Here is a 26,279-nt window from a genome sequence, read left to right as displayed (position 1 = left end):
AGGAATGTTGGATTGTATAGAGAGAAATGAGGGGTGGGAGTGGGTGGGGGGAAGGAAAGATAATGAAATGAGACAAACATCATTACCCTATGTACATGTATGATTATACAAATGGTGTGACTCTACATCATGTACAACCAGAGAAATGAATAGTCATACTTTCCCAAAATAAAATTTTAAAAAATGTATTAAGTAGTTATTCTGTGGAGATCATAAAGATACTACTTCACAAAGAAGAAAAAGTGCTGATTTTATTATAAAGAATATTTATCTCAGGGTATAAAATTTCCCGAGGCCACATCAATCAGATTCAGTAACATTGTATCTCAAAGCACTTAGAAGTGAAGGCGATGAACCAAAAAGTGTTCCCAGTGATGTCACTGATTTTGGAGATGCAAGTGAAGAGTTTAGATCCAATTATTTCATGAACTCTCAGAATGGAATAACATTTTTAAACTGACATCTAAATATTTTTAAATGCCATATGCAACAAGCTATGACAAATTGACATGATTTTATAATTAGTCATTTATAAATGTATTCAAAATAGCCAAACAGTTGTTTTAGATTTTAGCATTAGAGAAATGCCAATCCCTTCAAGTTCAAGGTCGTTTTGTATTGAGGTTCATTGAGTATACACAGTGCAACAGATGATGTTATTTTATGAAGCTTAAGAAAACAAAACCACTTTATTGAAATTAAAAGTGCCAGGTATTTTTTTTTCTTTTCTTTTTTTAACCTTTCATTTTTGAAATCTCTTTTCCAAGTAGCCAGAAGAATCAGGGTTTGGGTGAAAAAAGAAAATGCTACCAGGGCTCCCTCACCATTGTGGGTAGCAACAGCAGTGAATGGAGAGGGGCAGAGGCCCTGGGGCAAATAAAGATGCAGTGATGGCCACAGCGGCACAGGCCACGGTTCCCATGGATGACAAAGTATTAGAACCTTTAAGAGTTTAATAAAGTGGCTAGAAAAAAGATCAACATCTCAAAATCAACAACTGTCCTATAAATCTAACAGAAATGTATAATAAAAAAACTCCTAGTCACATCAAAAAATGAAAGTACCGAGGGATAACTCAAGCAAGAATTGCATAATTACCTAGTGAGTCTTGGATGCATAGAGAATAATATATTTGTGGAATAAAAGACTCAATATTGTGGAGCTATGAATATACCCATGGTCCATCTATAAATGCAATGTAATCTGAATTAAAATCTCAGTATTGTTAAGGGAACTGGATGAGCCAATTATAAAACTTCCATGGAAGAATATGTCAAGACAGTCTGAGAAGAGCAAATTGCTCTGCGAGGTGTCAGGGCATATTATAAAGTTCTGCTAATTAAAACGGGTTTGGACTCAGAGAAGTTCAATAGATCAGACAGTCCCACCACAGACCCACGTGGGACTTCAGTGTGTGCCAATGGTGGAATCTCACATGAGTGAAGAAAACAAGCATTTCCGTAAATAGTCCTGAAAAATTATTTTTTAGCAGCTTCATGTAGAGATGCAGAAATGGAGAGCTTGCAAGAGCATACATAGGTCACAGCCCTATTATAGTAGATCAAAGGGAAAACAACCAGACATTTATGAATAAAAATAAGCTGCTGAACAATACACCTAATTTATTACTATTGACATTTTTAAACACCATCAAAACAGTATGTATATTTCCTATGGGTACAAACGTATTTCATAGGAAAAGATCTGAATGAAAACAATGGCAGTCAATTCTGGGATAAAGGGGTGGGGCTGCAGAATTGAGGAGGAGAGTCTAAGTGGCTTTACTTCTAATGATGTCATTTTTATAAACAAGTCATTCGTGTGTATTTTGAATTTTAAAATATAAATTTTGAACATTGTTTAGTGAAAACCAGAAAAAATAAAAGTGGTTACACATCTTCAGGATTCTTACTTTGTTTCTACTCCAGAGAATTTAAGTTTTGATTCAAAAACACTTTTTTTTTTTGGTACCAGGGCTTGAACCCAGGGGCACTTAACCACTGAGCCACATCCTCAGCCCTTTTTACATTTTTATTTTGAGACAGGGTCTCACTGAGTTGCTCAGAGCCTCGCTAAGTTGCTGAGGCTGGCATGGAACTTGAAATCCTGCCGTCGCAGCCTTCCAAGCTGAGACTTACAGGCGTGTATCACCGTGCCCGGCCCAAAACACATTTTTTGATGGAATTTTTGCAGTTTACTCTGCAACAGCGAGACTTTCAGAAGAAAACCTGATAAGGGTCTTTCCATTTCAACATTCCAAGGCTGGCTCCTCATCTGAAAGTGGAGTAAAGAAGAACCCCACACCCACTCACTCACTCACCCGGCTGTGAAGCGCAGCAAACAAGACGCCCATAGGGAAGCACTGTCACCTGTGCAGATGTTAGTGACTAGCTACAGCTGTGCTGCTGGACTCCAGCTGAGGCGCGCCTTCCTTGGGGGGTGCCAAAGACCATGAAAGCTCTCTATCAGAGCTTCTGTGATTGTTTTTATTTCATCCCCTTCTGTTATTATGTTTTTGTGTTTGCTTTGTACTATACATAACATATTGGCATGGTACAATATACCATTACAAATGAAAAGCCATATATTGTGGGTTCACATGAAGCACAACTATTCTTTTTTTTTTGCTACAATTTTTTGAGCATGAGGGAAAAACCCTGTGCGGTACAACACAGAGTATCTGCTGGGCTCTGCCTGGACCATGGCTGATGATAGAAATACTTTGTAAACTTCTCATCCTTTAGTAACCGTGGCCAGCCCAGCAGAAAATGTCCCTTAGGTCTTTGGAGACAGAAAAGGAATACATGTCCTCATATCTTGCCCACATCCAGGACTCCAAGAACACTGAATTTCCAGCTTTAGAAGGTGTTGGCCTTCTGTGTGGTGGTAACCAACAGTTCACTTTCTGATCATGGTATGTAAAGACAGAATCCTAACCCTTCCTTTTTTGGATGATACTGGCATACATGATCAGTCAATTAAATTAATATTTTAATCTCATTGGGTTTACTAGACAATTTCAAAAAATAAAGCATGGAGGTAGGAACTGGGTGAGGCAAGAGACTTTTTATTTTTTTAATCCAATATATGATTTTGGTGTGTGTGTGTGTGTGTATGTGTATTCAAACTCTGCATGGAGACTTGTAATATTGAACACAGGTTGTTCAGGCAGTGAATTGAAGGCAGATTGCCTTTTTGGTCACTGATGGCTGAGTAGGCTTATTCTTAGAATTAAATGTACTCATTTTGGGTCCCTTCTGAAATCATTTCTGTAAAAACATTGCCACCCAGTGTTTCAATTAGGTGAAGCACAGCAGACTGTGCACTCTTGAAAATAAAATTTTCCAGAGTGAATAGCCACAGTTTATTCCCTTAGCTATACAGAGAGTCCCTGTCTTATTTACAATAGACCTTTGGGATACATACATTTCAGACCCAAACTGTGTCACTATGTTGTTGCCGTCCACGGATATTTATTACGGCCCATGGCAACAACTGTGTGGGTATTTATCAAAGGTGGACTGGAAACTGAGCTACTTCTATTTCTGAGCTGCTTCCTTCCTTGCTTGTTTATAGAGGATAGAGGAAATGAGGCTTACTTGCTTTGAGAGGAGAGAGAGAGACTTTGCATAAGAAAGAATCTTTGAGGGTAGAGAGACTGAGAGAAAGAGAAAGAAAGGCTTCTACACTTATCAGAGATCTATTTCTTCTTAGGCTTCTGCAGCTTCTTCTTAAAGGTGCATCCTGCATCCTGTGAACTAAAGGTGCATGCTAGGAGTATGTGCTAAAGGTGCGCTGCTTCTCTCTACTTGCCGCTGCCCCTACTCGCTGCTTCTCTTTCTGCTTGCCGCTTTTCTCTGCCTGCTGCTGCTCCTTACTGTCGCGCCCCGCCCACTGCCTGCTTATATTCCCTCCAGGAGGTGGAGGGTGGGGCCACACCGGTTGCGATCAGGCGAGGAGCCAGCTGCCCTATCATGGCAAGGGTTAAAACGAGCAGGCCCAAGCAGGCGCTCCGGAACACCTGTGCGCGTTGTGCACGTGGACTTAACTGAATACGGCCAGTGATAAATCACCTGAGTGCGCTTATGTTAACTAACCTCCTCACTGCCGATGTGATCAGGCGCTGTTCTGGCGCCGACCGCATGGCACAGCCCCCAACACTACGTTAGGTCTATTACAATATCTTCATGCTGGTTTTAATCAGCATGATAATTTATGATGGGTTTAATCAGGATGTAACCCCAGTATAAATTGACCCTCTATAATCAAATATGGCCTGACAGACTAATAGAACATTTCTTGCCTTAAACAGAATAACCCAGCCCATAACTGACTGCATAGGACAGAGAGGCTATCATCCCAGATGTTGGAATGATCCTTTGATTTTAAGCATGAATTCCAAAATAATCCTGCTGAGATCCCAGCTTTACTCAGTTGTTCTGACCTTGTTATAAAAAGTCAAGGCTGAGGATTTGTCACAATTTGATCCGTCCCTCAGTCTTTCTCCTGCAGCATATCCACTCACCCATCAAGAAATGATCTCTAGCACTTTTCTAAGCAACCTCAGACAGCCACCCTTTCCTGCAGGGTTCCCACCTGGGAAAACCGTGTCCTGTGCCTCCCAAAGAGGAAACACAGGTTATTTCTAGGTCAGGACCTGCCCTCTGCTCTGCTACCCCAAGAGCCCAGGATTTGTCAGGAATGTATCAAATACCAGATCCTTATGTCCAAAATTCCAAGGAGCACACACTGCCTTTCTAGTTTCTTCCATTCCATATATGGCGAAGTTATAGATGTTCTCCCCCAATTTCTTTTTACTTTCCAAAATTTCCATAATAAACATGGGTCACATTGATAAACCGGGAGAAAAATCCCCAAATGAAACAACAACATAGAAATAGCTCATTAAATTCGGAGAGAAAAAAATGGCAAGGAAACTAGAGGTCTCTGCAGTAAATCCCTTTTTTCTTTTTTTGCTCTGGTCTTGATTTGTCTCAGCATCTTAACCAGCCCAGATAGGCTCAGTAGATCTGGTTTTATAGCACAAACTAGGCTTTCTTTTGCATCTCCAAAGAACTTATTGTCCAGTATTTTTACTTTTTGAACACTAGAGATTTCAATTTGGCCAGACCTGCCGGAAGCCCTCTGTATAGTGAGAACACACATCTGACCTAGCTGAGATGAAATCTACTTGCTCTGTGACCCTGAACGACTTACCTCAACACTCTGGGACTCTGCTTCTCTGTCTAGTGTGCATTCCTCATTAGAAGTGATAAGGCCCAACAGAAACAGATTTTAAGCTAAAAATCATAGCCCCTTAGAAGTCTTCATGGGAAGTTTGAACTTCAGAAATACAGGGCTTCGTTTTTATTGGACCCAGGTGTGCAAACACAAGGGATTTCTCTGCTGGGTCTTATCCCTGCTTTCCTTTCCATGTCAGTTTTCCTCCCTAGATCTTTTCTAGGTTTTATGTCTTCTATCCTCAGGTACCAGGAAAAGAAAGAAAATCCTGGGTGTCTTAGTTCATTCCATGATGTCATACAGAATACCTGAGATGGGGTGAATTAGAATGAACAGAAATTCACTTGGCTTACAGTTTTGGAAGCTGAAAACCCCAGATAGAGGGACAGGATCTGGCAAGGACCTTCTTACAGCATCGTCCCTGGGGGAAGGCACACACAGGCAAGAGAGAGTGCGCTAGACAGAAAGAGGATGCTGAACTCACCCTTTTTAAGAAACCCACTCCAAATGTAATGAATCTACTCCCACCGTAACAGCATAGTCACGTTTTAAAGGTCACACCTTCCAACACTCTTGCATGGGGATTAAGTTTCCAACACGTGAACTCTGGGGAAACATTCAAACTACAGCATTGTGGACAGATTCATTAGTAAATTGTGAAGTGGCTGCTCCTGAACCAATAAGGTATAGCCAGGTGGGCAGAATCAATGCAAGGACCACAAAAGCCTCAGGGTAGAAGCTTGTGGCATGGGGTGGGCAATCTCATAAATGTCCACTAACTCTCTTCCTCACCTGGTTATGTTTTTTTTTAAATTTTTTTTAGTTGTCAATGGACCTTTATTTTATTTATTTATATGTGGTGCTGAGACTCAAACCCAGTTCCTCACACAAGCTAGGCAAGCGCTCTACCACTGAGCTATAATCCCAGGCCCTATGGTTAAGTTTTTGAACTATCATACGTGGTTTTTCTAACTGGCTTCTCTTCAGTACCGACTTCATGCAAGCACTGTTATAGACACTGGAGAATCAGCAGAGAACAGAGCAGATGGGCAGACTTGCTCTGAAGTTGCAGCACCTGACTCAATAGTCACCTGCTAAACACTGGTGCATGGATGAACAGAGTGGCTTGGAGTGGAGACCTGCTTCACCTATGTCCCCATGCTCCACAGTGCCAGTTCCTAAGAGAATTCCTGGACTTCATACCATCCCCAAGACCCAGACTTACCTGGAATGGATGTCTGCTGGCTGACTTCCTGTGAAAGATGGAAGATTAGGGGTCACTACAGCCAGATCTTTCAGTCTTGCCCAAGAAGAACTAGGCAGCTCCCAGTTGCTGCTGTTAGCTAGGACGGGGTGTCTGGGGCCTTCCCCAGCTGTGGCCAATGCAATGAGCTCAACTGGATGGTCCTGATGCTTACAGGGCCCCCTGCAGGGCACATGCTCTGCTGCCATCCCTCCCTTTGCCTTTCTAGATTTCTCAGTTCTCCAGTCTACTTAAGCCTGATGAGTGTCGGTGAAACACCAGACTTCAAACAGGTGCAGAGGGATGACTGAAATGGTGGAGCTTGGCAAAGCAGCAGCATCTCACATCAGAACATCATGACCCGTGAAGAGACTTTCTCAATGTAGTAGATGCAGACCTTAAATACAGAGGCCCTGACACCTGTCTGTGCAGTCCCTGCTCAGGCTAAGGGTCCTGGGTCCCATGTGTTACAGGTAAAAGTGGGGCCAGAAGATGGAAACCACCTGCTACCGTTTCACTTGACATTCTCACGGAAGCTGCTCTTTGACCCAAGGACTGCTGGATGCATAGGGAGAACAATACGGGCCCAGATTGAGCAGAGGAGTAGCCACTTCATTCTGGGGGTCCAATTCCACAGGAGGCAGTTGAAGTTGGAGGACCTGACCCTGTGGTGGTTTTTACACAGGCTAAGGAACCAAGGTGTCCTTAGAGATGCCTCAGGAGCCCCAACCCGTGACTCTGATGTGTCATAACTATATATTTTCTGATAGCTACGTGTAAATAACTATTAAGAGTCCTATTTTTAATATTTTTGGTGATTACACTTTGATAGCTATATGTGCCAATATATGCTATTTTTCTGATTCCCCAGATTTTATATCCATATATACATTATATAAACATATATATATTTTGCACACATATATAGTCACCATTATGATTGCTACAATCTGTTTTGTCAATGATTTTTTTTTTGTATGTGACAAGAGCCAACCTTTAGATCATACAGGTAAGTCAATCAGGAGATGGTTTACACAAATTCAAAGTTTTAATGGCTGTTAAATAATAAAAGGAAGAAATGTGCACTATATACACTGTCTACTTATGGTACTGTCAGCTGGTCATGCACATTTTATTGCACATATAAACAGTATACAAGGATCTCGTAGACATCTTAGCTATACAAGAATTGGTTCTCAAAGAAAAAAAAGTCATTTTACAAAATAATGAAGCCATTCATATTATACAGCCAATGTCAAAAAATACTGAAAATTAATATCCAAAGAAATATTTTAATTTTGAAAAAAAAACTCTGAAAACAATGATTACAGAACTTCATGTTGCCTTATATACATGTACAAAAATACTTCAGACCCTGCATTCTGAATGCCCATGAAGGTGCAGCCATCGAAATTCCTATTTATATCATCAACCTCTGAATGTTGCTTAAATTGTATATGCTCTTTGTTCAAAATGTCTTTCATCTTTACATCATTACACTATTGACATTTGTGCAGTACAGGAAAAATATTAAAATATATTTTAAGTTAGGTTAAAGTGCACAGTACATTTGATAGGAAATAATTGCTAGCTGCCAATCTAAATTTCCATGTTCAGAAACCTCCGGCCTGCCCAGTGGAGGGCGGCCCTGGGGCTGGTTGATGTTGGTGTGTGTTCAATGCACACTGTCCTCTTGATGTCTTTTCTCTCGCATTCCCCTTTACGTTTAATATGGCTACTGCTGCTCTAGAAACTTCCCATGGCTTTCCACAGAGGTGAAAGTGCAGTCAGCATTCACAGGACTTTGAAAAATTAGTCACCGGGGTCACTGTCACTGCAGCATGAGTGCACATGCCTGTAACTGCCTGACAGGTGTGTGACCCGTGAGGCCTTCTGTGAATCTCAGACTAACACAGATGGGTCCTTCCCTTGGCTGGTTCCTCTTGTCCCGTTCTGTCATGCTTGCGTCCTCCCTGGCCACACAGCCTCACACCCTCCACTTACTTGACCTCTTGGCTTGTCTGTCTTTGTGGTGCAGCTGCCCACGGGCTCACTGACGACCCACCTGGCTTCTCGGGTTTCACACCAGAGACCACGGATCTTGCAGAACTTTCCAGACTATTGTGAAAAACATCAACTACATTATAATAGACAGAGCATATCTACATCTCAGAATCATTTCCTCTTTTAAAACTAGCAATTTTAAGAAGTGCTGGATTCCTGATCCAGGTCCTATGTGCCTCAGGTGATTTCTGGTCACTCCGCTGAAGCTTCCCTTCAAACTTTTTGGTTAGACAATCCTCTTTTTAATCATCCCTACTCTCCTAGATCATTTCCTCATTATCTACCTTTGGTGCTAGACTCTCTTTAATTACACAAATTACAGTGCAAAACTATACTTCAAGACCCACGATGTTAAACACTTATGACTTGGTGTTAAAATGTGAATGTTTTGTGCATAGTAAAAGAAGTATGAATCCAAAAAAATAATTGTTCACATTTTATCTTCAAGTTTAATATGTCTTTTTTTTTTTTTTTAATCCATCACAGCTATTTACAAATAACCTTGGGGTGCTCTCTTGATTTCAGTCAGTTCATTATATTGGGGGACAGTAGGGCTGCTGGAATGTAGGAAACTGAATGGAATGCAGAAATATAAATAAGACCAATGTTCCACAAACCAAAGTGTAACTAATGCCTCCCCAGAAAAGAGTTCTTTGTCACAGAAGCACCTGTTTTTTTGATTAATTTTTTTCTGAATCATATACACCAGAAAACATGATTGAGACCTAGACCTACCGCACACCAAAGAGGATAGAAAATAACTCAATATTTATAATATTAAAATAAAGTGTTTAACCACAAAAAAGCAGTAATAAAATAGTTTCCTAATTTACAATTTGCATCCAAAGGATGAATAACAACTCACTAATAAATAATATTTATATAAATATTTTGTATGTCGAAAATAGTTTTTAAAAGGCAATGGTCTCAAGAAACTTCTTGAAAAATTTGGTGGTGAAAAACCTGATTGTATCCCTCCCCCCCAACATCCATAACGAGTTTGGTTTTAATAAAACAGATGTGTCTTGCTGCAAAACAGCTGTGCTTGGCGTTCTGGTAATGGCAGTCGGTGAGCGTGGAAGGTGACGGAGGTGGAGAAAGGCAATGATGTGCTACTTAGTCCTCCACCAGCTCCCTCACTGGTTTCCGGATGAACACCTGTCGAGTCTTAATGGTGGAGGTCAGCTCTGAGAGGTAGGAAATCCTCCCTGAGACTAAACCTTGTCAATGCAACTAGAGTTGACAGGCGGCGAGTGGGGGAGAGGGTGGAAGAGTCCAAGATCCCGGATGGGAGGACAGTCCCAGCTGACCCAGAGGAGAGGGCTTGGTCTCATGTGAACAGAGCCTTTGAGATGGTGACATCAAGTAATGCTTGCACAGTGATGCCTACTTTGACCAGGCCTTTCTCTTCAAGGATGTGGTGGGGCAGACAGAGTTTCTCCTAAAAGGAAGAAGAACAAATTTTAAATGACTGGACTTGAACTGGAAAACCCTGCTGCATCTTTGATGGGAGCTAAGTCATCATTTGCTTGTTGGATCAGGCAGGCATACGCCTGTTGGTCTGTGCTCCTTCCCTGGCTATTAACCCAGCACAACGGCCTTTTTTTCTGTAGGAAACATCATGATTTGTCACATGTGAGAGTTGTTCCAGAAAGGCTCCTAAACCCTTGAAATCTGCAACGGATCTAGACATTTAAGCAACTTTCACATTAAATAACTGAGCTGCGTAGTTGTTTGGAAAGCACACACCAAGACTATAATGGCTTCTGTTCTTATAAAGCAACATTGCAAATCACCTCTCACACATTTTAAAGGAACTCAAGTCCTCACTTATAAAGACAACACACCATTGTACTGACTGTAAACCCTGATTTAATTCATTTTATGTCCTGTGGTCTCTGAAATGTGGGGGTTTTGGAGGACTGGCATCCTTTCTTCATGATTTAAGATGTCTTACACATTAGATATTTTAACCACAGTCCTCAGTAGCCTCTCTCTCTCTCTCTCTTTTAATTCTTTTAGTTGTAGATGGACACAATACCTTTATTTTGTTTATGTAGTTTTTTTAATGTGGTGCTGAGAATTGAACCCAGTGCCTCATGCATGCTAGGCAAGTGCTCTACCACTGAGCCACAACCCCAGCCCAGTAGCCTCTCTTTTAAGGCTCTTTCATAAAACTGTTCAAGACACAAATGTCCCACTACTTTCTCAAGTTGCATTTTTGCTCTTGGGAAATGTCCAGGACATATTCCTCAAGAAAAATAATCCATGAAACACTTCTTGAGTGTGGAGCTTATCATGCTCCACAGAGCAGTTTATAACATGATGAAATAATTTTACGTTATCCTTTGGCCAAGTCTGACATCATATAAGGAAATCTCCCAGGGTGTATCTCCTCAGCCAGGAAAAGACCTCCCAGTAAACTCTTATTCACCTGAGAATGGTCTGTTTTCCACAATGGTCACCATTTTTATTATCTTTCTGGGTTTTTTTTTTTTTTTTTTTTTTTTGGCACCAAGGATTGAAACCACATCCCCAACCCTTTTAAAAAATATTTTACTTACAGACAGGGTCTCACTGAGTTTCTTAGTGCCTCACTAAGTTGCTGAACACTGGCTTTGAACTCACAATCCTCCTGCCTCAGCCTCCTGAGCTGATGGGATTATAGGTATGCACCACCATGTCTGGCTTCTTTACTTTTTTAATTTACTAATAAAAATTATATATATTTATTGTGTAACATGACATTTTGATATAAGTATACATTGTGGAATGATATAAATCAAACCAATTAACAAATCCATTCCCTCACAGACATTTTTTTCTTTTCAGCGAGAACACTTAAAATCTACTCTTAGCAATTTTTATTTTTATTTTTTTGCAGGGCTGGTTATTAAACCAAGGCCAGGCAAGCACTGTACAACTGACCTACTCTGAAGCCCAGGATTTCTGGGCTGTCTAGATTATTAACTGTAATCACCAGGCTGTACAATGACTCTCTTGAGCTTCTTCCTGTCTGAGATTTTGTCTCCTTTCACCAACAACTCCCCACTGGGCCTGCCCCCCAGCCACTGGTAGCCACGGTGTGACTCTCAGCTTCCATGAGATCGGCTTTTGGCTCACCACATAAGTGAGCATGCAGTATTTGTCTTTCTCTGTCTGGCTTGTTTTACTTAATATACCATAATCTAGGTTCATCCACATTGTCACAAATGACAAGAGTCCCTTCTTGAAGGCTGAATAGTACCCTGTCAAGGTGAATCTGAATGGGACCTGCATTGGGCCCAGTGGAGTTGGTGCTTGGCATGAAGCCATGTCGCCGCCCGTGGCAACAATTGCACAGGTATTTATCAGAGGGGCCTGGAAATAAACTATTTTTCCTATATTCACTAATTTATAGAGGAAGAGAGACTTTGAGAGAAAGATAGGCTTTGCTTAGAGGAAGAGAAACTTTGCTTATCAGGAAGAGAGACTTTGCTTAGAGAGAAAGTTTTAGAGAAAGAGAGGCTTCTACGCTTATCAGAGATCTATTTCTTCTTAGTTCTGCTGATTCTTCTTAAAGGTGTGTCCTACATCCTGTGAACTAAGGGTGCGTCTATCTGAGGTGCTTCTTAGTGATGCGTCCCGCGTACTGCGATCTACCTATCTGTGATCTAGAGGTGTGTTCTCAATTCTCCGCTCTGTGATCTGCCTTCCCCTGCTGCCTGCTGCGAGCTGCGTCTATCTGCTTGCTGCTTTTTCTTCTTCCTTTCTGCTAGTGGCTTCTACTCCTCTTCTTTCTGCTAGCTGCTGCTCTTACTCTCGCGCCTCCGCCCACCGCCCGCTTATATTCCTTCCAGGAGGCGGAGGGCGGGGCCATGCCAGTTGCGATCAGGAGAGGAGCCAGCTGCCCCATCACGGCAAGGGTTAAAACGAGCAGGCCCAAGCAGGCACGCTCCGGAACACCTGTGCACGCGTTGTGCGCGTGGACTTAACTGAATACGGCCAGTGATAAATCACCTGAGTGCGCTTATGTCAATTAACCTCCTCACTGCCGATGTGATCAGGCGCCGTTCTGGCTGGTACAGCCCCCAACAAAGCCACACACTTGGCAGAGGACCACATCCTTCTGCAGGACCCTCAGACAAGCCTTCCAGCTGCTCTCTCAATGCTGGATTCTCCATAAATTATCATCACAGATACAGGGATCTTCAAAGTCATGCGGTGACATCTCCAACAACTTGTTCCACTGTCTCAAAATGTCAGTGAGTCCTGCACTCTCTCTTAAATCCCTTATCCCCCGTCTCCACACCTTCCCTAACTTGTGGTAAGTGTACCTCATCTCAGACTTGGACCTCAGGTCTTAAGAAATGGCCACGTGTACCTGGGTGCCCACCTACTTAGAAGGCTGTGGCAGGATGATCATGAGTTCAAAGCCAGCCTTGGGAACTTAATGAGACTGTCTCAAAATAAAATAAAAAGGGTCTGGGGATGTAGCTCTGTGATATAGAGTCCTTAGGTTCAATCCCCAGTTCCAGAAAAAAATAAAAAGAAAGAAAAAAGAAATGGTCACAGGTGGTGGCGCATGCCTGTAGTCCCAGCTACTTGGGAGGCTAAGGCAGGAGTTCCAGGTCAAGCTGGGCAACACCCTATCTCAAAATAAGAGGGGCTGGGTATCTCAGTGGAGAGTGCTTGCTGAGCATGCATGAGGCCCCAATATCACACACACAAAAATAAAAATAGAAATGACCACATGTCCACAGATGGCAGTCGATTCTTTTTTTTTAAACAAACTTTTAAAAATATATATTTCGGATGTCAATGGATTTTTTTAAAAATTTTATTTATTTATATGTGGTGCTGAGTATTGAACCCAGGGCCTCACACATGCCAGGCAAGCACTCTACCACTGAGCCACAACCCCAGTCCCAGGGGAGCTGGTTCTTTAAAGCACAGTTTTAACCATGATTTCACATAGTTGACGTGGATCAAAATAGCATGACAGTGGTAGATTAGGGGAACATACAAGTTTATGCTGCTTGCCAATTTCACGGCCAAAAGTCAATGAGAAAAAGTGCGGCGGTTGTGTCTGCTTTGTGAGTCATGAGCCAGGCTGGGATGTATGATGATGACTCCTTATGGCATAGTGAGGGGACATCGGCAGCCACCTATCAGTGCCCACCCCTTCCTGCCATCATCTGCCCTGGGCTTGGGAAATCGCCTGAACTGGGTATTTCTCTGCTGAGGCTGGTTCCATAGGGACAGGGACATGAGTCCTGATTCTTGTGGCTTCCACAGCACCCAAGTCAACCTCTTGGCTTGGCAGGAAATTATAAGTGGCTACTAAGTACAGATAAACTCCTGGTGCCAGGCACTAATGCGGGGGCGGGGGGGGCGGGGTAGGTCTTCCCTTAATACCAAATATTAAGTCAAAATTCTTTAAAATATAAAAATAGATTTCCCCCCAAAAGTAAATATTTAATATTCTCTCTAACATATGGATGGGGAAGGATTTTCTAAGCTATTAAAGAAATACAAAAAAGTCACAAAGGAAAAGATCAAAATATTGATTACCTAAACATTTAAAGCGTCCATGTGTGAAAAAACCTGTGAAGGTTAGTTGTATAATGCAGTGTTGACTATCTCATGCAATTTAAGGAAAACTGTAATGAAAGTGAAAAAGAGAACTACTGTTATGGGTATTGCATATGGACCATTATGAGGTTGAAAAATTGTAAAGTGAACCATCCCAAGTCAGGAACTATCTATAAATAGAAGACATAAAATGGCACCCCCTCCATCCTTTCTCCCCTTCTGTTTTCATTCAGCCTCTTAAAGATACCCAGAGATAACCTCAGATTACGCTAATGGAGCTGGAGTTACCTAAAAAGACTAGCAGAAGAAAACAGACATCTTTTTTTTTTTTTTTTTAAGGAAGGCATTTCTGGTTATTCTGTCATAGGAGTGAACTGAAGACTCGAGGAATTTCCAACCCTAGGTGTTGGGTGGAAGGTGGGCAAGGGAGCCCTTCCAGAACTGGGAGGTGAGGATACCAAGGAGCGGTCCTGCCAGAGCATCTACCCGACTCCATCCCTTGGACTGCACTCTGAGGTTGGAATGGGGACAAACTGCTGTAGAATTGGTGTAGATGAGAAATGGCACAGAAGAGAAGGGTCTCGAAGGAACAGGAAGGTGTGGTGGCCCCTCCAGAAGACCCCTGTACATAATGAACTTAGGCAGAAGTAGTTGCACACGTGCACTGAAATTGCTGCGTTATGGGATTCTGGAGGTTTTGTTGGGGATGTGTCAGCAGCAGTCCCATGTGCCCATGGACTTCTTTGGTTGTGTGTGTGTGCGTGCGTGTGTGCGTGTGTGTATGTGTGTGTGTGTGTGTTTAAAGGCACAGAGTAGGTTCATAAAGTAGTATCCTGCATAAAAATAACACTTCCAACTCTGTTTGAAGAACTAACGCTCTGTGTGACCTCTCTGTTGTTGGATTCAATTAGGTTCACTCACATCTCTGACCAACTCCTCTTTGGTGTCACAGGAAACAGGGTTAGAAAAGGTAGGTAAGCAATGAAAACTAAATGCTAACTGTAAAGACTTCTTGGGTACCTCCATATGCCTGGCACCAATTCTACAGATTTGCATTCATCATTTCTTCATGAAAATCCTGCAAGGTAGGCATTACTATCTCCATTTTTATAGGTGAGAAATGGAGGAGTGTTCAAGGTAACCTTGCTTTTGTCACACAGCTGGGAAGTCCTGAATCTTAGAGCCTGGGTTCTTCCCCTGACACCATGCAGCTTCCTGTAAGTTCTCAATCAACTGAGGATGTTAAGTCTTCAGTCATGATATAGGAAGAGGTCCCTCAGTCCCTCAAGTTCTTTGATGACAAGTCCCATCAACCACATCAAGTGGGACCAAGGAACCCTCAACTTAGGGGAAGGTGTCGGTTAGCTCTGGTGGCCCTGTCCCTAGCAAGAGCTGGACACCTTGCCCCGGCAGAGGATGCCTCAAAGGCACAGGCTGGCTTGCTGTCACTGGCTGGCTCTCCTCTCCCTGAGGGTTCTTATGCTCCCAAAGAGCTGCACCCTACTTCCAGGCAAGCCACTAGGCTAAAATGAAGTCATTCATTCCAGTCTGTTTCCTTTTGTTAAATCTGTTTCTTAAATGTAATGTTCTGGTACCAAATTATTTGAGCCTTCAAACTATATGTGTATTATTTTACATATGAAAGCTTCAAGTTCCATTCCCGTCATTGAGGGTCAGTTTCTTCCGATGTAAAATGGAGAGACCATGTCTCTTACAGAGAATTTGTCTCTTGATTCTCTAATTGGAGCCAGGCTACCCTCTAGTCCTTCCTTTCCCTGCTTCACCTGGCTATTCCTACACATCTTCTAAGTCTTAGTGTAAGCATCACTGTTCCAGGGAGCCTGAGTGGTCTCCAAGGCCGTATCAGGGTCAGGATCCCTTCTCTGCATGTTTTTTACAGAATATGGTACCTGATCTTCTTGGGCCCTTATCACCTAAATTCCTCTTTATTTTCTAAGGATCCACTTGACTTGAAGGCTAATCTAACTCACAGTATGGTTTTGTCAATAAAGTTTTACTGACACACAGCTACACCCATTCTTCTTTTATATCATTTATGGTTGCATTCATCCTACAAAGGACCCCTAAGTGTTCCCAACCGAGACCATATGCCCTGAAAAGTCTAAAAGGTTTATTATCTGTTCCTTTCCAGAAAAAGCTTACTGACCCCTGGTACAGACTATAAGCTTTTCTGAGAACAGGGCCATGGGTCATGGTCATTTTTTTTAATGCCAGGGTCTCCCATGAGGCCTTGAACGGAGAGTGCTCACTCAATATTTGAGGAATGACTGAATGAACACAAGAATGAACCAAGTTACTGTGAAAACCAAGGAACTGAACCCTGAGGATCTTAGAGAAGAACAAAGCACACATTCTGAAAGTCAAATTGACTGTTTATTGAAAACTACTTTTGAAATCTGAAATCTAATTTTTTATAAAAACCAAATTTCCTGAAATAAAATCATATTAAATTTTTTTTTTTCAGGGACTGGGGATGTAGCTCAGTGGTGAAGTGTGTGCTTAGCATGTGTGAAGCTCTGAGTTTAATCCCAGATCAAAAAAAAAAAAAAAAAAAACCAAAATACTAATATATAACCCATAATTCATAATATCTACATAAATCATAATCACTTTACCACTTTCAGGCTCCAGAAATTGTAGTATGTCATTCCTACTTTTCCCCATAGGTTAAACACTCTTTACCCTTATGACTTATGGGGGGACTGATGTGAATTTTAAAAATAATCCAAGCCACCACACACTAAATTTAATTTTTTTTTAAACAAACAAATAGCCTTGGGAGAGCAAGTGCCTTTACTTATCTATTTTCAGAGATAAAATCCTACTCAAATGTCTTAGTCAGTGGTTTAATAGGGTTCCTTCATTTCCTGAGTGGGAAAATAAGTGCATACAAACCAGAAGTCCATGAGCAAAAGGAACTATTAGAAATTGTTAGTTGTCACAAATTTTGGAAATCCTGACTCTGGCTGGAGAGTTGCTACTGATAGGACGAATTGGAGACAGAGAATACAAATGGCCATTTCAAAAAGAAAATGTGAATAAATAGCTGCCTCTCGATATCATCTATTAGAAGGAAAACAGTGTTTCTTGTGAGAAGATGGAGATTTAGACACTAAATCACACAGATGAATCCCCAACCACCTCCTCAGGCTCTAGGGAGGTCAGCCAGGCATCCCCAGTAGATTCCCAGGTAACCCAAATAGAAATTAATGGCTTGGCAATGGGAAAGGAAGTTCACTCAAACTTTTGCTTATAGGGTTGAATTAATTCTGTTAGCTATTGTACTACTTAATGGAAAAGCATCATCCAACAAATTCCAAGAAGGGTCGTGTGGTAGGGTATGGATAAATTAATGACATAAAAAACAAAAGTGCACCCAAAGAATCCTTTGGATGTCAGGATTGAAACACAAATGTAGCTAGAGAACTATGCCAATTCAACACTAAAAAAAAAAATCTAACTGTGAGGAATTGTTCTCCTTAGTTTTTATTGATAGTAAATTTGTTTTCAGGTGACAACCCCGTAAGTTTTCTCTTCTCCCCTTTTCCTCCCATAAAGAAGAGAGAGAACCAAACAGTGGTGAGTGTTAAAGGGAAGCAAGCTGGATGGAAACACAGAGACCTACTCTGGGTGTACGTGAGAAACTTAACAGTTGGCCAATAAAAACTTGGAATTATCACCCAAAATGTATTTATTAAGCAATTTATGGCTCAGGGTGCTCATCAGACATTGTACAATGGGATTTTATTGTGACAGATCGAAGAGTACACGATAGCACCAAAAGGCAAGTCAGTACATCTGTGAGTTATAGAGACACAACTGAGGTTCGATAACTTGCACATACCCTGTATTTCACCAATCAACACAAAGTCAGGAGGGGAAATCTCAGGTAACTCAAGATATTGTCATGTAAAGAATGTTTCCTGTTTAAAAAAAATCTGATCTGATTTAGCAGCAAGGAATCTTTATAAATATATTCTTTTCACTCTGTGGCTTTTCTCATAATCTCAACTTCCCTGGATTCATGAAAATGTTCAGAAAAATAAGATCATCTTCTGCCTACATCTTAGTAATTTATCTATTATCTTTTCGATCCAAGAAATAGCATTTGGCAAAAAGGACGTAAAATGAAGCATAGAGGAAAACAGCTTGGCCTGGAGCAGGGCCTTCTCATTTTCTAAAGAGACATCACAGAATCCAGGAACATCCTGGCCTAGATAAAAGTCAACCAGTTTTTTTTTTTTTTTTTTTTCTTTTAATTACAAACTCGCCATGTTGCTTTAAAAGCCAAGATAGTTGATATGTAGTCCTTTAAATTAAATTAAAAATAAAAGTGTGCTAGATAATATCACTGGAAATTAAAGGTTAAATGGCAATTCCAAACAATTAGAGAAACTACATTCTTCTAAAATAAGAGCAATCTTATTATTGTTTCCTGCCACAGTCACCCAAGCCCCAGGACCAAGAATGTTCCATGACTCATGGCTTTATTTGAAAATAGTCAAATCCATCACATTCTGGACCTGAAATGTGATGTGGCAAAAAAGCAAAATGATCCATGACATTGTTCAAAAATAGAAATCCCTTCTGCAAAATGCTTTTCTTAGAACTTCAGAGCGGACCTAACAAAGAGCAAGTAAAACTGGTGTGTAAACGAATCCTCCACGTGGCGCCATATCAGGAAGGGGCTTCCTTAGAGCATGGCTGCCTGGGCAGAGGGCTTGCTGAGGGTCCAAGTTGGCACCAGCCCTCCGCAAGGCCACTCACATCCCCCTTTGCAGGAAACAGGGAGGAATCCAACTGAATGGCCAGCAAAGCAGTTATCCTCCAGATGGTAGTTTTCAGCTTGGTCAACAATGGTATTATTCAAGATTTTTATAGAACAAATTCGGCCAAAATGTTGGTTTTCTGTCTCTTTTGCAAGGTGACCCCTCTACAGTTTCAATTGCCCAATCCTGGAATTAGGACTGGAGTTAAATGGCAAGACTTCCACATGGTAAACCCCATCTGTTCCTGTCCCGGAGCCCTCTACCCCCTGTCCAGCACAGCAGGAGCTCACCGCTGCTGTCACCATGTGGATGGGGGAGCATGAGGTATGGACACGCTTTGCTGTCCCTGTTGATTTTCAGTAAGTGAGAGAAATTACTGAATGGGAACTGCATTCTACAGAGTTTGTGCTTCTGGAAAAATCTGATTTGCAAATGTTCAGCTTCAAAACTCGAGAGATTACTGGAGAGATGGCAAGGATGGAAGTTTGCAAGACAAAGGCTCAAATGGAGGAAGGAGCCTGGAATGGATCAGGGGCCAGAGTAGAGCATTTGGAGGCACATGCAGACGTTATGCGGATAGAGCATTCCAGCAGTAAGTGATATAGACCAGCACTATAAAGAGAACATGGACAAGACAGAAGCCTATAAGGTCCCTGGAGCGGAGGGCAGAAGTTGGTTGTGGGGGTTTCTCCCCGAGTGCCAGCAGAGTGTCAACAGTCTTTCGAATGTGACGAAAATCCAACTGCAGGATGTCATACGGAGAGCAGAGGTCAGCCTATTCCGAGGGCAGCCATTAGAACAGAAAGAGACAGTGCATACAATTAAAAATACACAGAAGAACAGCTGGAAAGAAGCACACATTTTTTTGGTTACTAGCAAATGGCAAGAGTAACCCTTTATTTCAAGCAGGCCAAACCTCCTCCACCATCTAAGATTTTTAATCCATTACAAAAGAAAAGTAGAATACCCAAAGTGCCTTATGAAAATAGGTCAAAGAACTCCTTCACCTATAATTTTCATTTATACAACATTCTGGTTTCAAATAGTTTTAAGATTCAAGTGGCATCATGTGCTCACAATGGCCTAAAAATAAGAGCTTTTCACTTGGGACATTTAGGACTTAGCCTGACTAAAAAGGAAAAAATATGAACTTTAAAGTTCAATTCTCACTACTCTCTTAATGTATTTTTCATGCTAGTTGATGTAGACTTTCTTTCTGAAAGTTAACATATACCTTTAATTTTGTTTTAGGACTATTGATAAACTGGAGAATGCTAGTTCTAAATATGTCCTACTTGTGTCCAAAGGTGCATTAAGTTGAATATGTTGGCAAATACATATTAAACAAAAGCCTAAAGGAGGCTTCTGGGATGCCCAGTTTGAATGAGGGTACAATCCCAGGTAGGGTCATTACAGACATTCCTTCATCAGTACCCATGCGTGGTGGCAGGAGGCCTCTATTCAACAGTCAACCCTGTCAGGAAGCAGACACCTACTCCACCAAATCAGTGCAAAAATGAGATAGATGCTCAGTCTTTTGAGTTGACCTCTGGTAGCCTAGGGCTGTCAGGAAGCAGAGTTTTCTGATATGCTGAATTCCTGAACCAGAATTTTAAGCTATGGAACTTAAAATTAACAGTGATTATAATTGATAACAGTGAGAAAGAAAAGCTGTGGGTTTGTTTCAAATTAAACAAGGATTGAAAATATCTGTGGTATTAGCTCTTAAAGGCAGTTTTATTTTCACATTAGGTAAAGCATTGAAAAATATATAATACATATATATATATTTTTACATACATCACAATAATATTGCCCTTTGATTTTAGCCTCCTTGCTAAGTGGGTACAAATCACAGAGCAGCTGAAAATTCAGTCTATAGTTAGAGGTTCTGTCTTGTTCGTATCCTCTGAAGTTAGCTTGCCCTCACATAAACAGAAATACAAGATCAGGTAGGTTGAATAAAAATGTTCTCTTTTATTTTATTTATGAAGATAGATATACTCTTAAAATGTTTTTAAGATCAATAATCCATATTCCATCTATTCAGGTCATACATATTTTCTCAGCACATCTGGAGAAAACAGGCTTCCATTGTTAAGAGTTTTCCCAAGAACTAAAACAGCTACACATATGCTGGATTACACTGAGGCAGGGGTGGGGCAGATTCTAGTCAAGGAATACCAGATAGGGGAAACATCTAAAAAATAAATTATCTACTGCAATGAGAATTTTCATTGCAATGTTGTGCTTGACCAGGGAGATCCCAGCAAAGCAGACATGTGCTGGAAAGCTTATACGCAAAATGAAATGTGATTTTTCACAAAAGTTGGTGCTTCCATGTTAATGGTCAAGCCTTCTATCTCCAGCAAGTACTTCAGTCCACATTCCACGGGACACAGCATGTCAGCAGCACCATGAAAGGACTGCTGTCCGACCACCTAAGCAGTTTCCAGGTGCCATTCAGCAGTGCAGACCTCAGAGAGGAGGGAAGTGCAGAACATCCCTCTCATCCAGGACAGTGTCACAATGTCACAGAGGCTGGGCTTAGTTCAAGTGGGTCACTCCTAGAGCCAAAACCTCTGGTAGTTTAAATTAAATTATGACATCCAAAGGAAAATGAATGGGTCTAAGCCTGGCTGGTAGGCAAAATCTGAACTGTCACAAGTACCATGTGGAATGTGGCTACTGTGGCCACCTGAGAACTGCTTCAGATTCAACTCACATCACAAGGCCAAAAGCAGCTAGTTCCAGCCCCTGACAGGAGCCCAGGAAGCAAACCAGGACTGACATTTGCAAGGGAACTTAGAATTTTCTGATCTTTGTGCTCTCAAAAATTTAGCCCCAATGAGAGGGTCTTAGAGATGATATTTCTGAAAAGTGAAATAGGAAAAAAACTAAAAACCAAGGAAATTTAAAGAGCTAAAACCTCGCCACGTATTTACAGAATATCTGTAAGGACTGAAGGTATTTGAAAAACAGTCAATTCTCTCAAGAGTCACTAGAAGCAAGTGTGGATGCTAACTGTAATTCCAGTGAGCAACAATCACAATCGGCAGAGGTTAAATGATCTGCTTACAGTGAACACAAGTGACTGAGATCGGCTCAGGTTCGCCAGATGCTGTGGACACAAATAGAAATGGAGACACATCTGTCAACGGGGTCTAGTTTTCATAGATGTCTGGGTGTCATACAGTCTCAATTCTAAAAGTTCATCATATGTAAGCAGAAATTTTATTTGGAGTTTTGAAGTACATTTAATTTAAATATAGTTTTAAAACTCAATATGCTTATAAAAGTGTTTTTAGTCTAAAATATCATGGCACAGTAATGTTGGTAGTCATCCTGAAAATTTAAAGTTCAAATTCACAGACATGTACAATGTGGCCAAGGGGGAGGAGAGGTAGGGAGGATTTCTAGTAACTGCAAAATTTATGAACTTAGAGGGTAACTCTAAATTAATCAGTAAGCTAGTTTATCTCAAAACATAATTAAAAACTTTTTGAGGGTGCTACTTCTAAAATGATTTATTTTCAACCATGTGCATATGAAAGGCCATTAGACCATTAACCAGAGGTGACCACAAGGCATATATCCCAGGGAAAGGATGCTTACATGCACAGTAGCACAGACTACCTAAAAATGAAGCACTGATTTTACAAGCTAGAGATGTGATCTTTTAAAAATAAATTTACAAATGGGTGTAATATAAACCTTACATTTAGTAAGGCCAAGTCCTAAATGTCTACATCTCTGGTTACTGAACCTGGAAATGAACCAATATAAATGCAAGACTGAAATAAATATTGCAATAATAATTCCATTCCCCTCCTCCCCAAAAAGGGGTGGGTTATGATTTAAAATGCTACTAAAGACATTGATTTACAGGAAGAAAAAAAGAGGTGCAAGGCTCAAGAAAGAAAAGAAACTTATTTCTCATTGAGATGAAAGCAAATAAAAAAAAAAGCTTTGATTTATACATTCTTTGAAAAACAAAAACTGTGACCAGCTACATAATGTATATGACCTAACTCTCACAATAGGTGTATAATAGGAAAACTATCATTATTACTTTCAGATATAAAATCTTGCTATAAAGCACAACAAAAGTAAAAAGAAAAAAACTCAGCCATAATTCCACTTACATTAAAACCATCATTGTTAGGCTCTGAACTATTTTAAGCTTTTAGTTTTAACTCCATTTAGCTGGTGCAGGAGCTGATGGACAGCAAATGACTTGTGCTTGTGGACATGGATGAAAATCTCCCACCTCCTACAGTCTTCAAAGGACCCTGGGCTGCCCACACAGGCAGGCAGGGGCCCAAGACTGTCACGGTGTCTGCCATCCACCTCAGCAGAGTCCCTGTGCTTTCTCTCTGGAGAGACAGAGGAGCTGGAGGGCCAGGCAGCTAGAAAACCAAGTACATTTCTACTTCAAGTCCCTGTTCAACTGAGGACCTTACTCCTTACAGAGTTCTGAGATCAAGGCTACTTACTTACTTAAAACTGAGTAGACTAATTTCCCTGGTGAACCAAATACCTATGCTCCAATACTTTTGAGGTTTCAAAAATTCAAGATTTCTTTCACCCAGAGAGAACATGATCAGGAGCTCTAAAACAGTACTAAGTTTGGATCCATTTGGAAACCACGAATCTGACATAGAGATTAGAAGCCAGGAACAACCAAGCTGACTCAGAGATGGAAAAGGAAACTCAGCATGTCTATATATGGCCCCATGAGCCCAAGGCCTAACTGACTCAAGATTCATGAGTGATACAAAACTTTCTCCTGAAGAATTGAGAACATCAAGCCCTTTCCTCCAGGCCAAACTGATTCTAGCTAGCACTGAGGTCAAGGGCTGCTGTACGATCTGACCGCCTGGCATCAGCACCACAAAGGATACAGATGCTGCTAACGATGCCTACAAGTCGGAATGGAGCCAATGAAAGAGGTCATGTTTACAGAAAGCCAGTCCAGAACCACTCTTTCCCACCTGACTGTAAAAACTGGATTTAAAATTTCACTGAAGGACAGTCTCATGCACTGCCCTCTACTATTTATTCAGTGAATTTAGGTGCTATTCAGCTCATCCTGCATAAACCCACTTCCTGGATGCTCAACAAACCACAGGCTGGTTGTGTGGTTCCAGTTGCTACATCACACATAGCTGTTTCATGAACCTTGAATGAAGAGCTGGGATTGTGCTCATGGGAACTTCTAAAGAAAATACAATGAACTATGATAGGAACAATGACTTCATACGTAATCGTTTAACCAAATCTGCCCAGCTACTGCATTCCACCCATATGCACCTGACAGACCATATAAGCTGCTTAAATGGTGGTTCTATTATTTAGGGTAACAAACATAGGCTTAGAGTACACCTGCGAAGTTTTAGTCTTTACAGTATGATATATCACTGTTAATTAGGTATTGAGCTTATAAAATGCAGAACTCAAGATCTCTGGGGTGTGTGTGTGTGTGTGTGTGTGTGTGTGTGTGTAAGCTATGGATAAAGAAAGTAGAAAAATTTTGCAGAGTAGAGAGAATTAATCATGTTGATTACTGAAAATTAATGAATATCTTGTGACCCAAGAATTAAGTTTGATTCAAGTGAAAAAAGTAATAATGTAAGTCCTCTTTGTTTTTCAGTACTGCTCTTTTAAAATGTCTAATTGTAGACGGAATATTTCTGCAATGTTCTTGTGATACACTACGTTTTTAGTGTAAATCATCAGTCATACTGAGCCACATGTACCCTCTTAAGAAGTAGAAGGAGCATATGTGTTTAAGAGGGAGGAGGTCATTTGACCCCACAATTCATTGAGATAGTCCTAGATGGAAACATGTCTTCATGCATTCTGTGAGATGAAAACATGCTTTCATGTTTCATGCTTGGAACAAGATTTTCCATTTGCCTTCCATTTGGGAATTTCTGGTTTGCCACTAGAATATTTCTTTCTCGTTTTATCATTCTCATTAAAGAATTTTAACTGGCCACCGGCTTTTTCTAGTAGCAGTGACCTTAAAGGAATCTAGGCACCAGTAAAATGCTGTTGCATCATCCACCAGGATGGAAATATATGTGAATACACACACACATACACACATACACAGACTCACACACACACAGTAGACTTGAAAAATACTTGGAACCTTAAGAATAATTTTTTTTTTTAATCCCAAGTCATTTAATTTCTTACTAAGCATAGTTCATTGGGACATTAGCAAAAAAAAGTCATTCCATTCCTCTATTTTAACCTCCTTGGGAATTATGAGTTACCTATTAGAGTTAGGAGCACTATGCTAGAGGCATAAATCAGAAATTGTAATAAATCTTGCTCTGCATTTTTATGGTAATTTAATTTCCTTTTTCCTACTTTAAAAGGAAACTGTAATTACCAGCTTACTCATAACAAATGGGTAAGGGCATCCCCATTTCATTTTGTATCACTGTATGCCAAAAAAACAAATCCATAGTGATGAGTTTTAAATCATCACAGGGGGCTAGCTCATAACTCTCAGTGCTTTGTAGTCCAGACATGAATAATCTGTCATCTGGAACTTGGCATGGGAGTTTTGATTCACACACAGGAAATCTTACCAGGCCAAGACAAAATCAAATTATTAGTAAATGTATGAAAGAATTTTCACAAGTATTCAAAGCCAAGGATGTACATGCAATATTGAAATGCACATGTACAACATAGACACAGACTCACACTACTGGAAGCTGAAAGCAGAATTGATCACAAAGATATCTGGCCTATTAGAAAAAGGTTACAATCTTTTATAAAATGAATTTATAAGTCTCTTAATTGATATAGCTCTGACTTAAGGATGCTTTCATAATGCTCTCCTTTTCTTCGAGGAAGATTAGAAGTCTACCACTAACTCCACGCCACCTCTTAACCCCACTAGAGGGGTAAGAGAAAAAGAAGCAAGCAGGGGAAGAAAAGAGGGGAGAAGGGTAGGATCGCTTGGGTCAATTCCAATGACTCCTATTGCTGAGTAGAACTACTGAATTTTAATTCTTTCACAGGCTCAAAAATAGTATCTCATGACAGATTTTTACGTTGCTCTATCCTGGAGCCTTAGGAAAGATAGAAGAAATCACAGGAAATAAAACTGCTATCTATTTCTATTTATTACAATGATGAGAACCGTCTCAACTCCTATTACTGACCCCCAGATTCTGAGCGGATTGGCTCATGTCGCTTTATGTTACTAAGAGCAAAGCCTTTGAACTGACCAATTTTCTGAGCCTGAGCCTGAGCCTTAGCCTGGGGCTGAGCCTGGGAGAGGAAAACAGTAATGAATCGTGTAGCTGGCTGGCTACAGAGAACTGCCAACTGGTCCTACAGCA

The 26,279-nt window shown here is 40.9% G+C and overlaps 1 protein-coding gene across 4 annotated transcripts in view; it reads right to left on the bottom strand.

Moving 5' to 3' along the window:
* Positions 1-8,930: 8,930 nt before the first annotated feature.
* Lrch1 (leucine rich repeats and calponin homology domain containing 1) overlaps positions 8,931-26,279 on the bottom strand; it is a 183,707-nt gene continuing 166,358 nt past the window's right edge. For 2 of the 4 annotated variants that reach the window (XM_047552652.1, XM_047552654.1), the window contains one exon: positions 8,931-9,989. In XM_047552652.1, coding sequence (XP_047408608.1) covers positions 9,879-9,989 — 111 coding nt within the window. In that variant the 3' untranslated portion in view covers positions 8,931-9,878. Of the gene's footprint in view, positions 9,990-16,872; positions 19,688-26,279 lie in introns of those variants that run through there. The other 2 variants (XM_047552651.1, XM_047552653.1) reach the window with 2 other exon arrangements.

This window comes from Sciurus carolinensis, chromosome 5, assembly GCF_902686445.1.
Source record: "Sciurus carolinensis chromosome 5, mSciCar1.2, whole genome shotgun sequence".
In the NCBI taxonomy this organism is placed as follows: domain Eukaryota; kingdom Metazoa; phylum Chordata; class Mammalia; order Rodentia; family Sciuridae; genus Sciurus; species Sciurus carolinensis.
The sequence above is the reverse complement of the archived record's forward strand: the minus strand, read 5'-3'. Positions and strand labels throughout refer to the sequence as shown.